Below are 15,607 nucleotides of genomic sequence, written 5' to 3'. Positions count from 1 at the left end.
GGGAACTACCGATCTACACGAATATTATAAATGCGAAAGTAACTGTGTATGTAGGTATGCTACTCTCTCAAGGTAAAACAGCAGAACCGAATTTAATGAAATTTTGTATGAAGGATATAGATTACTTTTTTAACTTTAACCTTACCTTTATTCGGAATTAAATATACAATCATAATTATTGTACGAAGTGGTTGGGATAGCCACGATTATACCTTGGAAACAAAATTATTTTGAATCAACCTTTAAAGAGTATGCATTTTGATAAGTAACATTAACAAAGAGCGAACGAAAACTTGTCAAAACAAATGAAACTTCAGCCAAACTTGAGATGTTACTCTTACTACTATTAGTATTGCAATTTCAATTGTATTAGATCTGGCTCCATCATGAATTCAGCATAGTTATATTTTTTTAAACTATTGTACTATTATAACCATTATAAGAATTTTATTTAAAAGTTGTCTTTTAAAAAGTCCATAGTAATTAATATATATTCTATGCCTGAACAATTTCGGCTACGGCGGCCAATTCGAAGGAGTCTAGGCAACTATATACGCATTACATATTATATAGTGCACAAATTATTCTCTCACTTTCATAATCCGATGGGACGGCAAATCGACTCAGGCGAATCGATCGACGCGACTGTAGTTCAGGCGCAGGAACAATGATTTTACCTACTTTCAGAGGCACTGGAGTATACACACTTCCAACGTCCCAACACTGACCCAATACGACCTGGTATTAGCATTCTGAATATATTTGCAGAAATTAATGGTCCAATTAAATATTAGTTTCTTATGCATAGCCAAGTTTGAATATTTATAATAAATAATAGTAATTTACTTTTATGTAAACAATTTATTATAGCTGAAACATTTAACTATTACATCTTGCATTTGAAGAAAATTATTTGTCACATTTTATATTTACTGTTTTTTCTGGAAAACATAGGCGTTGAAAAGTTGTCAGGGGTAACATTGGGACTCGGGAATGGGGTTTTTGGTGTGTCGTTTGTTATAGAAGTGGAAGCATTTTTGATTGCTTCTGGTAAGTCTTCTGGTAAACTTGAAGTTTGTGAAGAGGTGGATGCGGCCAAACGTTTTTCTGATATTGTTTTTAGTATATTTTTTCCAGCTTCTTTGGTCTGTAAAACAATTGTAACATTAGGTAGAAACTACGTATAACTCTTGGCGATAAAGAAAATAATTATAAAACTAAAGCACTGAGATTGAGTATTAATTAAGTATAAAAAAAGGTCGCAAGCAATGACGTAACAATATTTTTTTTTATAATTTCTTCCAAAATAAAGGACAACATACACTTTCATGTTCAAGGCATTTATAAGCATAATGCGAGGCATGGTCAAGCAGCGAAAATCGAAGGTAGTATTGCGCGAGGTAGCGCTGCGCAGCGGGTAGCTCCTTGCTGCCGGCGTTAGCGGGCTCCTGACACGCCGCAGTGTACGCCGCCGCTGCACTGTTCGGCATGTTGGACTTTTCGTATAACCTGATATAATATCATGATACCATGATTATAATCAGTATCTGTGTATTAATTATTATATTTATTTAATTATTTACTTACTTTGCTAATTTAAATAAAGCCATGCCTTCAATATCTCCTGTACTGTGTGCTTTATAATAGCATTTAAGTGCATTAGGAATTTTATCCATCTTTTCATAAGCTTCACCGAGAGACACTAACATTCTAGAATCATCTGGTTTGAGCTGGGCTGCTCTTGAATAGTAATATATACAATAACCATTTAGTCCTAAAATTTCATAAGCTTGCCCAAGACCATTCCAAGCTCTATAATCATTTCTATTCACATCTGAAAGAAGATTGTTATTTAAGAAACCAGAACACAGTACAAAATATTTTGAGAATTCATCTATACTAATATTATAAATTGGTAAAATTTGTGTTTGTATGGAGGGAATAATCCAATTCTAAATTAATTTCACTGGTAGAAAGCTACATTATTTCTGAATGCTATATATTATGTAAGGATTGTTGAGTGCAATAATACAGAATAAGTTTAAATTATAATAAATTAAAGCTAAAAATGCTAACAAAGCATTTATCAATTAGATAAAACCTTTAAATCATCCTTACCTATAGCTTGTCTATAACACTGTATTGCAGCATTTGAGTTTTGCAACTCAATGAATTCATGACCCATAAGAATCCAAGCTGATAAGTACTGAGGGTCCAAAGATAAGGCCCTTTGAAAATATAAAACTGCTTTCTGATGTTCACTCCTAAGACTGTAATAATTACCTTGAACCACAAAAAATACATGAAAAATTACATATTGTATATTTCAAAAGTAATAAAAGCGTATAAATAACATTGCATAGTTTTGTTGTATTTCTTACTGTTCAAATGCTTAAAATATTGTGATTTGTAAGATTATGCATTTAATCTTTGATCTTACCTATAACACAACATGTCTCAACTCTGTACTTGTCAATAGAAACAGCCTTTTGTGCCAGATTTGCTAATTCCATTCTTTTTTCTTTGAGGTATAAGAGATGAGAGTATACATCCCAATTATCTAGACGATAAGGGTCATTTTGGTATAAATCTCGAAATAATGCTAATGATGAATCTACATCTGAAATAAAAAAAGTAAATTATTCTTTCAACTACATTAGTTGTAGTTTAATTGAGGAATGGATTGAGAAAAATGCTTCAATACATTTCTGATCTTTTTATATAAAGTTAAATTTTAGTTTTGTCAGTTAAAATATGAATCATAATTTTATTTATTGTAATGCATAATAAATACCTCTCCTATCATGATGTGCAATAGCCATTTGCGCAGTGATGTAAGTACTTTTCTCAAACCCTGCTGCTGCTAGAACCATATACGCTTCTAGAGCTTGTTCAGATAATTTTAGTTCTACAAAAGCATGAGCAGCAAAGAAGTACATCATCCAATGTTTCGGTAATTGTAGAGAGTCTAAAGCCTCATATTCATTAGCTAAGCCTGCAAGTTCTACCCACGCCGCCCAAAGTGTGGGTGCAGCAGCTACAGCAGCTTGCAGCACTGTTACCGCTTGACTTCTTAAGTCTAATTTCTTTAAAACTACTCCTTCTAAGTATAAAAGGTACCCATCAAGAGAATTACGATTAGCCTGGAAATTTTATAAATAAATTAGTTACATTATTGTTTAATTATATATTCTTGTGTATTTTTATTACCTTAATAATTTACCTTAAAAAAAGATAACAGATCGAGTAATACTTGAGTTGATTCAGTATTCTCTGATCCTGTATCGGTTGCATTATCAGATCTCTTTTTTTCACTGGACATATATTGCGAATATCTATGCACAAACACACACTTAGGGCTAGTGCAGTTTTCAATAAAATGTGCAGCTCTATCGTATTCTTGACAATCAAAGTAACTTTTTGCTAAGGTATATGCTTCTTTTTCTTCTGGTATAATTTCGTCATCAGCAGAATTAGGGATTTCATTATTATGAGAAAGTTTGTGATCTTTAAGTGCATAGTTTAATTCTGAGAGCCATTTCACGGTCTGTATTAAGCCACGATCGTTACATTCCCGAATACCATGTAATATATCAATCTTAACTTGATTTAAATCTATTTGAATATCCCCTTTTGTATTAAGTAAAGGTTGCATGGTTTAAGGTTTATGTTTCATAAAAACGGTTTTTGTATCGAATCAACAGTGTATATCTTATAATAAATTGAAGTTACGTTAGCATTATAATTACGATATGATAGTGTATAAAAACATTAGCACTCAAACTTCAAAAAAGCACATATCCGACACATAACATTAATACTCAAAATTGACAGTATACACAGAGTACATTATATATTAACAATTTGACAAATGTTTAATGTAATGAATGACATTGATGACAGCGAATTCAATTTCAATCATAGATTAAAATTATGTTATCTAAAATATGTCGGTTAAAAGATTTTTTCAACTTTATTTTATAAAAACATTTATTATTATAATATTATTACAGTGTTAAACGTTAAATGAAAAATACATATTTATATACAAAAAGACGGTATGTAAAATAAGTACTTTTCTTAGTATTGAACCACTTAATAACAAAATTTCAAAAATGTTTTTAGGTAAACAAATTCCTAGATTTGGCAACTCTAGAAGGATGAGTTCACACGACAACACTGTTTCAAAAATGTCATTATCTATTAAAATACGACGAAGTACGAACTTATTGACACTTGACAGTTGAGTTTTCAAGAGTTGAGAGACTAGTAGCTGAACTGAACTACTTCAGTATTCATCGTTTCCAATATTGACAATTAGGTATTCTTTGTAAATAATATGAATATAACCTGTAAGAATTTAATCAAACCATACATTATAAATGCATTGAAAAATTTAAGATATTGCTATTGATTTGAAACTTTAAACTGCAGGATACATTTCTCTGTATCTACTTTACTGCTCCGACGCGAAAATCATTTTAAAACAATTGGTAAGAAATTTATAAGCATTTGCATGTATACATACATTGTAAAATTGTTACAGAAAAACGTTCAATTCATAGTTCTATCAGTTAATTCATCTAAGGATATATAATATACAATTAGAAGAAAATGTCAGAGCAGAATACTGAGCCTACCAAAACTAATGAAGAGGAGAACAATTACTCTACACCAGCTAATGACCTTAAAAATATGCAAGAAGTAACACAATATGTGAGTATTTAATATTGGTACCATTATTAACTTTTCTTTTATAATCTATGCTGCCTGTTAAATGAAACCTATAGTGCTATATTGAATTACCTATTTTTTATATTCACACATTATAATATATTTTTTTTATCATTATAGGTCCAATCTCTATTGCAAAATATGCAAGACAAATTCCAAAGTATGTCAGATCAGATAATTAACAGAATAGACGAGATGGGATCAAGAGTTGATGAACTCGAGAAAAATGTTACAGATCTTATGACACAGGCTGGTGTAGAAAATGAAAAGTAGAGTTAGGCTTAAATGTAGTTGGGACTATCACTTTAGATCATAATCACCTATAGATAATATTGTGACAAATAAGAAACATGATAACGAATTGTCATTTTGTAGTTAATTGGTAAATAAATATATTGAATTTCATTTCACTTTTATACTGTTTTGTGTTTTAACTAGCCAGGCTTTTTTAACACATTGAACCCATTTAAATGTAAAGAAGAGAATATGGAATAAGTTTTATAAGCATTGTATTAAATTTAAAATCATAATGGTGTAAAGATATAGATTACTAATACATATATCATGAAATTGAATAACACTGTATGCCTTCAATTGTAACCAAATCCAGGTGAACGAAGTTAATCTAAATATTTTCATGTATTTGTATAATATCTGTGGTTTAAGTAGCAATATTTGGATTGTAAAGTATAATGTGGACTTGGTTTATTGCAACACTATTGTTTTGAATTGTATAAATATCAATACAAGTATAAATACATCTTAAAAGTTTTAAAACTATAGTAGTATAAGATCCATATTTATTTTGTTTTTCAACAAAATTAAAACAATTGCTACATAAATTCTGATTATATTCTTATCCTTTAAGTTTGAACTAAATAATGGTTAAAGCTTGTGGCATGCACTGACTGGTACTAAAAGTTACTACTATTTAAAATCAATATGTTGTTCAAGCCTGTGACAGTCACTGTTATATTGATCTGAATGATAAGTATTCTAAGCATGCTAAATTATTAGGAAGTACAAAAAGCAATTGATGTTTATAATATTGTTGGTTACAAAACCTGATAATGATTTAATTAAATCACTTTTGCACTGTTGTGGTAATTATTGAAATCTTTATATTTTCGAACCCTACAATCCTGTGTTATGTTTAGTTGGCCAAGTTTTAATAAAGATTTTTTTATTAAAATACTCAACTTCATTGAAAATTCTGGCATATTATATAACAAATATGCTTAAATTACATTTTAGACTCGATTCGTATTCTTCAAGTTGTTTTTAGGAAAATGCATACCATCAATTGTCAGTTTTGCATGGATTCAGCTTTCGTATCTTTATTGTTCAAGCAAGCGAAAACATGTTACTGTAACTGATTAGCTGCGAGTTTCGAGAGTCTAGCTATAAAAAAGATTGCATCAGTTGAGAGCATGCGATAGCTACTTATCGCTTTTTGCTAACGATGTATATAGTACGTACACACCAAACGATGCTCGATGCATTATGCCGATGCTGATAGGTTAAAATGACGCCTTATATTATTTATTGAGTAACCAGTAAAAACTTTATAGATTCAGCATTTAATTTTTATTAAAATATAAAATTATTTGTGTAATTTGCTCACGCTTCTATTAAGTTTTTTTTTTATGATATACAAACGTAAATGCCCTTGGCTGAATTTATCATGGTAAAAAACCAAGGAACAAATATGTAATCATTTTTTAGACGTGCTAAATCGATGACTATTATGTGGCATAATTATAATGCATTTTGATATTACGTGTAATGCATATTACACTGAAATAAAAACTTAAAATAAATGCTGAGGTACTCAAGGTAAAATAGGTAGGCTTAAGGAATCAGTGAATAAAGTACAAAGGTACATGTATAGTTTATATTCAATCTTATAATAAGAAAAAAAGTTCTACAATTTTAGGTACTGTTCTATGAGATTAAGAATAAAACATGTTACGTAATTATAACACATGTAGGTAAATATAGGCAGATAATATTTTTTTAGGTCTTATTAATCGTAAAACTATTATACACAAACAATAAGTATTAACGCGATTCTGTTTCCTCAGAAGTACTATGATCTGTAGAGCCATCCGAATCCTGAGAAGATAAAATAACATTCGATTACAAGATAATTTTATTTGTTAATAAAATTAAGAATTGAGTTAACATCAATTATGAGAGTAGATTTTCTCCAGTTTATTTAATAAAGCTTGTGCCTCTTTTAAATTTCATACTCGTTTTAATAAAATAAATAGTAAATATTTTAGACTATAAGAAAAAAATTATATAAAAAGTTACCGATGTATCTTCTTCTTTTGATGAAGAATGATTCATCAAGGCCGCTAACGAGCTCGATCTCGCTTTATTAGATAAATTATTGTTTTCTGGAGAACGCAACTTTCCCATACGCTGTATAATAAAATAAAATATAATTTATTAGGAAGTTACTTAAAGTAAGATTAGTCCTCAATTTAATATATTAGGATATTTTTAAATTCCTGTATGGGATGCATTTAGGTTAGGCTGAGGTAAGATGTGCCTGTATTCGTAATAACAATGCGGGATCAAAAAAAAAAAGGTTTTGACGAATACGAACATGTTAAAAATAAAAAAAATTGCGAAACCAATAATGCCAAATAATCTGTAAGTAGAATTATTTTAGTCAAACTACAAGTATGTACGGTGCGCATCAAGTGTGACCTTTCTGACCACACTTTTGCAGTCAGTCATTGCCTCATTGGCGCATTTAAATTACTTAATAATAATTTGTAGAAAGAAGAGAATAATCAGACTTCCTTGGGTGTCACGACCACAAAAAAAAATGTAGTGACGGTTTCCCCTTTGTTTAATCACCAAACGCTAGAGAAGTAAGTAACTGTCCTTTTAAGAGGACAGTCCTTGCGGAACGCCTAAATAGCGCTTACTATTTTCGAAATATCTTAAAACTGGAGCATTGATTATGGATAAAAAAATACATTCAGTATCTCAATAGATATATCTCAAGTTTCACCGCGTGATATTTATAAAATTTGTATCAATAACCTGGTAAATTAATCGTCAACATCACTCCAAACACTGAAATCGACCTTTTCTATTAACATTTTTTAAGCTATTTAGCGGCTAGTTTATACATGTATTTTTGGTTAAATGGGGACACAAAAGTGTAAACAATAAGTTCACCGTGTTCAATTTCTATTATATCTCACAATATTATAGTAATTTTTATTTAAATATTGCTTACTTTTTGGCATTCGGCGTCCATACATTTTAGTATGGAGAAAATAATTTGACGGTTTTGACTTATTATTCGACATCGCTGTCAATAAATTTTCAGTCCCTCCCCAGAGCCCAAGGTGAGAGCACGTCAATTTTTATTTCGAGCCGACTCTTATAATTTCGCAAAACGTCTACGCACACATAGACAAGTTAGCATAAGGGTGGGGCGCGAGTGTCGTGGGACGCAATTGTTAATTTTTACTTTTCAAGAAACCAGATGAACTCAGTAAGTAAGTATTACTAACCGGTTATTGTTTTCCTCATCTTTGCTTCTATCTATTTAATTTCTATCTAATTCAGAATTAAATGGGAAAACGTAAAGAAAATTATCGAACACATAAAAAAATAAAGGAATAATTAAAAAATAAACAGTATGTAACAATTTAAAAAAAAATCTGTGAAAATTTTAATTGTCTAGATTCATGACATACAGCCTGGTGACCGACAGACGTACGGACAGACAGAGGGACGGACAGTGGAGTCTTAATAATAAGGTCGCGTTTTTACCCATAAGGTATGAAACCTTAGAAACACTACTTACCAATTTTTTAAGTAAATTTTTTACCTTAGCTTAGTTCGTAATTGTAAGTAGAATTGTTATGTTTTTTACAAAATGGTGATGATTAACATTGTTTAATTTGAGTTTCAATTGTTATATTTGTGAAACTAATTTAGATTTTGTATATGTATAGTTGTATTTTAATTTTGTGTAAAGGCATCGGGTGCATTCGGACAGTTAGACAGGGGGTATATTCGTACGCGTACGAATGTGCCCCCTTAAATTTCATTAACCACCAGTATATCAAAATTATTTTTTATGAAATAAAATGCATAAAAACATATCTTCCTATAACACCAGAAGTCGTAAGACAATAATAATAGTAATTCATAGGAATCTGAAGGATCGTTGTATTATCAAAGACTGTACAACGATGCCATACAAAATTATTGTAAACATCTCATATATACTGATTGTAAAGTTTAGAATAATCAAAAAGTAAACGAAGGATGAACGATTTTATTTTTGTTATTTTTCTCAGGAAAGATTTATCGACCATTAGTCAAATCACATATTATTAAGGTAGTTCTTTAATAAATAAATATTTTTGTAATAATTAATAAAAAATTAACGATTTTAATTGGCTTTTTAATTACCCTATATGAATCTACCCCATGGCGTACGAAAGTACCCCATTTATTTTACATTTACAACAGTAAGTATTCCTACTTTATTAAAAACATCCCGAAGAGAGTCTCTAGCTCCAAGATTATAAATAGACCGGTTTGCTCTCTTTTGTAAAATAAAAACAGATTCAATATCTGCAGCATTACCCCAAAGTAATATGCCATATGAAATAATACTGTGAAAATAACCAAAATATACTAGACTAGCGGTACCAATATTAGTTAGTTGTCTAACTTTTCTAACCGCGTATGCTGCGGAGCTGAGTCTTCCTGTCAGAGACGATAAATGAGGACTCCACTGAAGTTTGGAATCATTCCCAAAAAAAAACCGTAGTATTGGCTACATCAAGACGGCCACCATTTAAAGATATATTATAATTTTGCTTTCTAAAATTTGGTAGGGTAAAAACTACACATTTTGTTTTTTGAGTATTCAAAACTAAATTATTTACTGTAAACCAATCGTGTATCTATGATAATGCACCGTTCACATCGTCATAGTCAGTTTTTTCCTGTCTACCTTAAAAATCAGTGAAGTATCGTCAACAAACAACATTATATCACAAATACCCTTAACATAAAAAGGAAGATCATTTATATATACTAGATATAGAAAGGGACCCAAAATTGATCCTTGTGGAACACTCATTTTTAACGTAGATCCAGAAAACTTTATGCCATTAATGAAAACTTGCTGGACTCTTTGACTTAAATATGAAGCAATGAGATCAAGAGCATTACCTTTAATACCGTAGTAATTGAGCTTATAAAGAAGCGTCTCGTGTTCTACACAATCAAATGCTTTAGACAAATCACAGAATACTCCAATAGCATTCTGTGATTTTTGTCAAGCATCGTAAATATGTTTAAGAAGTGCTATTCTCGCATCAGTTGTCGAGCGACTTCTTGTAAAATCGAATTGCTCACTATGAAAAATAGTATTTGTACCGAAATGGACTAGAAGTTGATTTAAAATATTTTTTTCGAATATTTTACTTAAAAATAGAATATTGAAAAAAATTATATTTAACTCCGTTATTTATATTTAAAAATTTAAGAAGTGATTATTTAATGTGTCTTTACTTTAATTTAATTCGGTATATCTACCAACCTTAAAATATCAAGAAAATAATTATTATTATTTAGTTAGACGAAAGCAGTTGAAACAATAAAACTCATAATGAATATTTGGCATCTTAATGCACTCTGACCGCACCCTATGCTAACAAATAATTTATAATTGTGTTTGCGAGTGACAACCTTATAGCTAATACATTACTCGTAATTAAATGTATTTTTATAAATCCTACGTTATGAACGCGCAATGAAAATTTAATTTATTCGTTACACCGAAAACAAGCAACTAATTATCTCCGGGGATGCGTACGATACACTGCACAATGCAACTGTATTATTGAAAAGTACCTATGTGTGTGTTCTAAAATAAATTCCCACGCTTACAAACTACGCTCTTAAGTAAATATATTAAATTATAAATGAATAATAAAAAAAGAGAAACACGTCACACAAAGATGAAAGTGACTTTTTATTAGAGATATATTCCATAAGTCAATTAATTATATCAAGCGACACATAATACCGAAAGCACAAACTCAGTTAATATCTATTTATTATGTGGTTCAAATAACCCTCACCATTGAGTCTTCGTCCTTTAACGGTGACTGTTGATTCAAAAGTGATGCCAAAGATGAAGATCTCACTGATATACCTGTGCTCACTTGCTTCTCCGGTGATCGTAATTTTCTTTTAAAGTTCTAAAAATAAAAAGTTTTCATTGTAATAAGTTTAACAAAGTAACTTAAATTAAAAAAAGTTATATTCACCGTTTGTTCCTCTTGATCAGAAAGACCTGTTACTAACAACTATGTAAAAAAAAGTTTTAAGTTAAATATCATGTATTATTTTCTTAATTAGAATCTACAATATTTACTGGAATTCTACTTTAAGAGGATTTAAGAAGTATATTGCATTAAAATAGGTAATGCTATTTTTTTTTATAATAATTACAAAATGGTGATATATATTTGTTGAGTTAATATATAGATTTGTAAAACGAAAGTTTTAAACAAAATAGAGCCTTACCTCTAAATCCGCCTTTTCATTAATATCTGCTATTTGTTGGTAGGCGACACTGAGCAGTTCCATTGCCTTCGCGTGAAACGTCATCTCGATCATCACGAAATCTGAGAGTAGTGTTTTCAGTTGTTGCAATTTGCGTCTTTCGAAGAATTCCGTTTGTTCGCTTAAACCTTTCGCCGTGCGCGACATTTCCGCGGAAGCTTTTAATAACTCTGATTCTGCATAAGTCTATTTACAAAAAGCAAGTAATAAAACGAATGATAAATAGCCTGAATACGTATTAGATGCATCATGCAAAAAATTGAAAATTAATATATTATATTAATTATGTTGAGAAAGAATTAAAGATTTTTTTTTTCCTTTTAATTTCGCTAGGTAAGGCAAACTACCGCATGATTAATTTGATAGTCAGAACTTTCGGTAGACCCAAATCTCACCAAGCACCTCCAATGCGGATTAGTGACAGATTTTCATCAAACGCATGCAAATTCCTTCAAGTGGTTTTTCTACACCGCCGAGCACGAGATGATTTGATAATGATGATGATACACATAAATTCAGCATATGTCACTTTAGTGATGCTTCCGGGTTGGATACACAATCTTCAGTTAAGATGCATGTATCCTAAACTCTAGGCCATCACTTTTCAATGTAATAGTTATAATAAAAGTGTTTTAGTTTTCTTTCCATTTATGACATTTTACCTATTACGTTCATTAATGTAAAGCTCTATTATATCAGAACTCTTCCATTCATTTTATGAAAAGGGTTTATATTGTACGTATAGAAATTGACGTTAAGGAGCTCTAAGATCATTTTAAGGACCCTAATAGTAAAAAGCGATACTCTGATATATTTTATTCTTTTAACGACTTCATTGATGTTTGATAATTTAATTAAATCGTTAATAAAAAAATCAATCACAACTTGTTTTTTTCAAACACCTGAACTAATCAGGCTTACGTTACTTCAACAAACAATAAGGAATATAATTATTATCCAATAAAACTTTCACACTCTGCATTTTGTTTTAATATTATTTAATTTTAGTATAATATAAAATAGTAACTAATTAAAATGAATTAACATACTACTTGCTGCCTATTGAATGGTTGTCTTTCTTTAGCTTTGTCCAGAACTTTTTTTCTGGACATTTCCTTTTCTCTCACGTTCATGGTATGCTTTAGTTCCTCCCTCGCATGCTTGCAGATACTTTCATATTGACAAAGCTCCCCTATAACCTACGAATACATTATTTTATATTGATCGTACCAGTACGTATTATAAGAATTTTAAATTCATTATATGTATATACCTACATAAATATATCTAATTTATAATTCTTAAAGATCGTAGATCAACACGATTTAACAAAATTTTAATCCTAAATGTTAAACTGTTTAATCCCTGGTAATTAAAATATACAGGCACACTTATAATATATCAAATACTAATTAAAGATAAGTTACACCAAAGGCTTGGACATCATGTCTGTGGAGATACAAATACAAAAATCCTAACCGTACCTAACGAAAACACAATTAAAATGTATTGCTTTTTATGTATAATATAGTAATTATAAAGTACTATCGTTTTAAAATACAAAATTGTCTACTTAATGTGTCTATGTATTGTAATTACTTTTTGGCTTCAATTTTTGTGTGGGTGATAGTGTTTCAATTTTATAATTTAAAAAGTAAATATTTACGTAGCTTGTATGCACGGAATGGAAAATGTTTGCACAGACAGTATGTTTAACAAGAACACGGCACGACCGCTGATATACATATGCAACTATAATAGCTTTATATACGCAAATCATTTATCTATACTTAATTACTAACAGTAGTATTCATAATAAATAATAAAAATAGGTATTATACCTATTTTTTTTAAGTTAAGTTTTGGAGCTATAGGGTTAAGAGCATAGCAACTGTTGCTATCAAATATTTATTGCAGATTGATAAATGTTGCAGTCGATAAATCGATTTTAGCGGCCGATCCAGTTAGCCCTGTGGCGCCCGAGACTATCTATATACTATATTCCAACTATAAGAGGAAAAAAGCCAAATAAAAAACATTTAACAGCAAATTGACGTGATATCATTGGTCGAGAGCTTTATTAATCTATGTTATTGACAATGGATTTGCGAAAAAATGTCTATCGAACGTCGACGAAACTGGTACCGGAATTTTGGAATTCAATTTAATGTGGAAATAAGGAGTTAAGTGTAATAGTGTTGTATTATAACTAAAGATATATTAATCTAAACTCTAGGCAGTGCACAAAATAGCTGAATTTCATGCGATTTACTAATAGTAAATCTCATGAAATACGTAAACATAAGGTTTGTTTATCTTTTTTCTTACTTTCATTGGAATAGGCTATGCCCTACGCACATTACTTTTAGATAAAGCTAAAATTTATGAATTTATTAATGACATTGATTGATTCAATGTCATTAATAAATTCAATTTTTGATCTGACCAACAATAGGCTATTTGACAATGCGAAAAATAAAGTGTCAATTATTGTAATCAGTATATATCATGAGTTTAAAAATTTATTATATAGGCATTTAGTAACGAAAGTTGAAAATAATAATTAATTTATTCAAAAACCCAAAAATAATAATGCATTTTTTTAAACGTTTTTTACGTGACACACAACGCTCCTGATTGGTTGATTTTATGATGACGTCACTTGCTTGTTAACCTAGTTTGCCTACTGTATGTGGATTATATGTGCCACAGATTACAATACAGGCAAGTGATGTCACCGACCCCATTGCAATGCCATATTGTCAAAGTAGCGTTTTTTAATTTGATATTTTTCAGCAAATATGTACTAGAATTAAAAAACACAACTTTTACTGAGTTCCTTAACTCTACTAAATAATATAAAATGGATTTTAAAAACAAGTCAAATAGCCTACTGACGTATTGTATTAAATTATTTAGACGAAGGTGAAGATCGAAATCGCGTCTACAATAAAATTGACAATCCCCAAAAATATGAATATCATTATATATAATATGATATTTATCTCTACTGTATCTACTATAAATTATATGAATACAGGATTATTATAATAGATTAACTATATCTAAATACATACTAGAAATTGGAATTCAATTTTATATTATTAGGTCAATATATACTTGTTTATATAGAAAACTTAAAATTATTATAATATGTATAATTCGTTGATTTGCAATATTACAAACGAATAAAATTAACCAATTAAAATGTATGAATTGAACATTAAAATTTTAACGAAGAGGAATGATACATCTTTATCATTACTAATAAACGATGTCACAATGTAAATAATTAATAACCTTAGCTTCGAGGCGCTGAACTTCGCAGTTCCTGTACTCTTCCACTGCTGTGAGTGTTATGGACAAGTTATCGAGACCAGCACTCAAAGACTTGTTGACGATTTCGTTGTTTGCATATTCTTTTATTATTTTAGACAATTCGTCACCCATATCTCGTAATCTGTTAAAGTGGTGATTTAATAATTTTGTAGTATATTATGTCATTGTCAAGAAAGAGAAAGGTAAGGATTTTTTCAAATTTTTAACTACCTAAGATATAGACCTTGACTAACTAAGATATAGAGCTAACCCTCTACAACATAGCGTAGTTTCCGATATAGGTTCCAATTAGGGGCAGTTTCGATATGGGAGTTCGGCTAGACCATTTTAGCATCTAGCTCCTGTAGTGCAATTTAAAGTTTATTTCACTCATTTTAAGAAACACTTTCTATACACAAAGTTATTTCTCTTAACTGTCATAATAGTATCATTTAAACTTTATTTGAGGTAGCTTATTATTATGTAAATATTACCTAGCAGTTTTCCTCGTATAATCACCAAAACCGACACATAATTCTCCAAAATTCTTTTCTACACTAGAAATGCGATCTTGAATAAATTTCGCTTGTTGTTCATAACTTAAAGAATGAGAATTATCTCCTCTAAACATTTTATCCAATTTTATTAAATATTTTGAGTTTATGATATTTAACACTTTTTAAACTTATTTTTGTGTATGTTTTCTACATGCACCTAGTTCCCATGGTAACGATAAGGGAGCTCGCTAGAGCTTAAATTTTATTCCCTCAATTAAAAATTCATTTGAAAATCCCTAAATCCTCTAAACTGACAAATTTGGCATCGCTTGACAAAATATAAAAATATTCTATTTGATAATGAGAAATAACTATTTCAATTTGCCGGATAGTAAGATAAATTAAGCTTATTTTATCTATATAATTATATTCTATAT

The 15,607-nt window shown here is 29.9% G+C and overlaps 3 protein-coding genes across 4 annotated transcripts; 1 reads left to right on the top strand and 2 right to left on the bottom strand.

Annotated features, from left to right (window-relative positions):
* Positions 1 to 812: 812 nt before the first annotated feature.
* On the bottom strand, positions 813 to 3,814 carry LOC113394593 (cell division cycle protein 23 homolog). The gene is made up of 7 exons (XM_026631972.2): positions 3,224 to 3,814; positions 2,795 to 3,143; positions 2,441 to 2,620; positions 2,119 to 2,283; positions 1,588 to 1,834; positions 1,323 to 1,509; positions 813 to 1,147 (listed from the first exon to the last, which is right to left on the bottom strand). Exons 1-7 carry the CDS (start codon positions 3,653 to 3,655, stop codon positions 917 to 919), a joined length of 1,791 nt encoding a protein of 596 aa, XP_026487757.1. The 5' UTR covers positions 3,656 to 3,814; the 3' UTR covers positions 813 to 916.
* A 396-nt stretch (positions 3,815 to 4,210) lies between these two features.
* On the top strand, positions 4,211 to 5,844 carry LOC113394611 (heat shock factor-binding protein 1). The gene is made up of 3 exons (XM_026632007.2): positions 4,211 to 4,321; positions 4,547 to 4,716; positions 4,855 to 5,844. Exons 2-3 carry the CDS (start codon positions 4,615 to 4,617, stop codon positions 5,005 to 5,007), a joined length of 255 nt encoding a protein of 84 aa, XP_026487792.1. The 5' UTR covers positions 4,211 to 4,321; positions 4,547 to 4,614; the 3' UTR covers positions 5,008 to 5,844.
* A 902-nt stretch (positions 5,845 to 6,746) lies between these two features.
* On the bottom strand, positions 6,747 to 15,391 carry LOC113394552 (CBY1-interacting BAR domain-containing protein 1). Of its 2 annotated transcripts, XM_026631903.2 has the most exons (8): positions 15,168 to 15,391; positions 14,656 to 14,815; positions 12,405 to 12,554; positions 11,317 to 11,541; positions 11,058 to 11,096; positions 10,869 to 10,988; positions 7,051 to 7,161; positions 6,747 to 6,849 (listed from the first exon to the last, which is right to left on the bottom strand). In XM_026631903.2, exons 1-8 carry the CDS (start codon positions 15,302 to 15,304, stop codon positions 6,796 to 6,798), a joined length of 996 nt encoding a protein of 331 aa, XP_026487688.2. In that variant the 5' UTR covers positions 15,305 to 15,391; the 3' UTR covers positions 6,747 to 6,795. The 2 variants fall into 2 exon arrangements, with proteins under 2 accessions (XP_026487688.2, XP_026487696.2); XM_026631911.2 differs by lacking the exon at positions 11,058 to 11,096.
* Between the last annotated feature and the right edge of the window lie 216 nt (positions 15,392 to 15,607).

This window comes from Vanessa tameamea, chromosome 4, assembly GCF_037043105.1.
Source record: "Vanessa tameamea isolate UH-Manoa-2023 chromosome 4, ilVanTame1 primary haplotype, whole genome shotgun sequence".
Taxonomy (NCBI): Eukaryota; Metazoa; Arthropoda; class Insecta; order Lepidoptera; family Nymphalidae; genus Vanessa; species Vanessa tameamea.
Note: the sequence above shows the minus strand (reverse complement) of the source record. Positions and strands in the feature narration are given on the sequence as shown.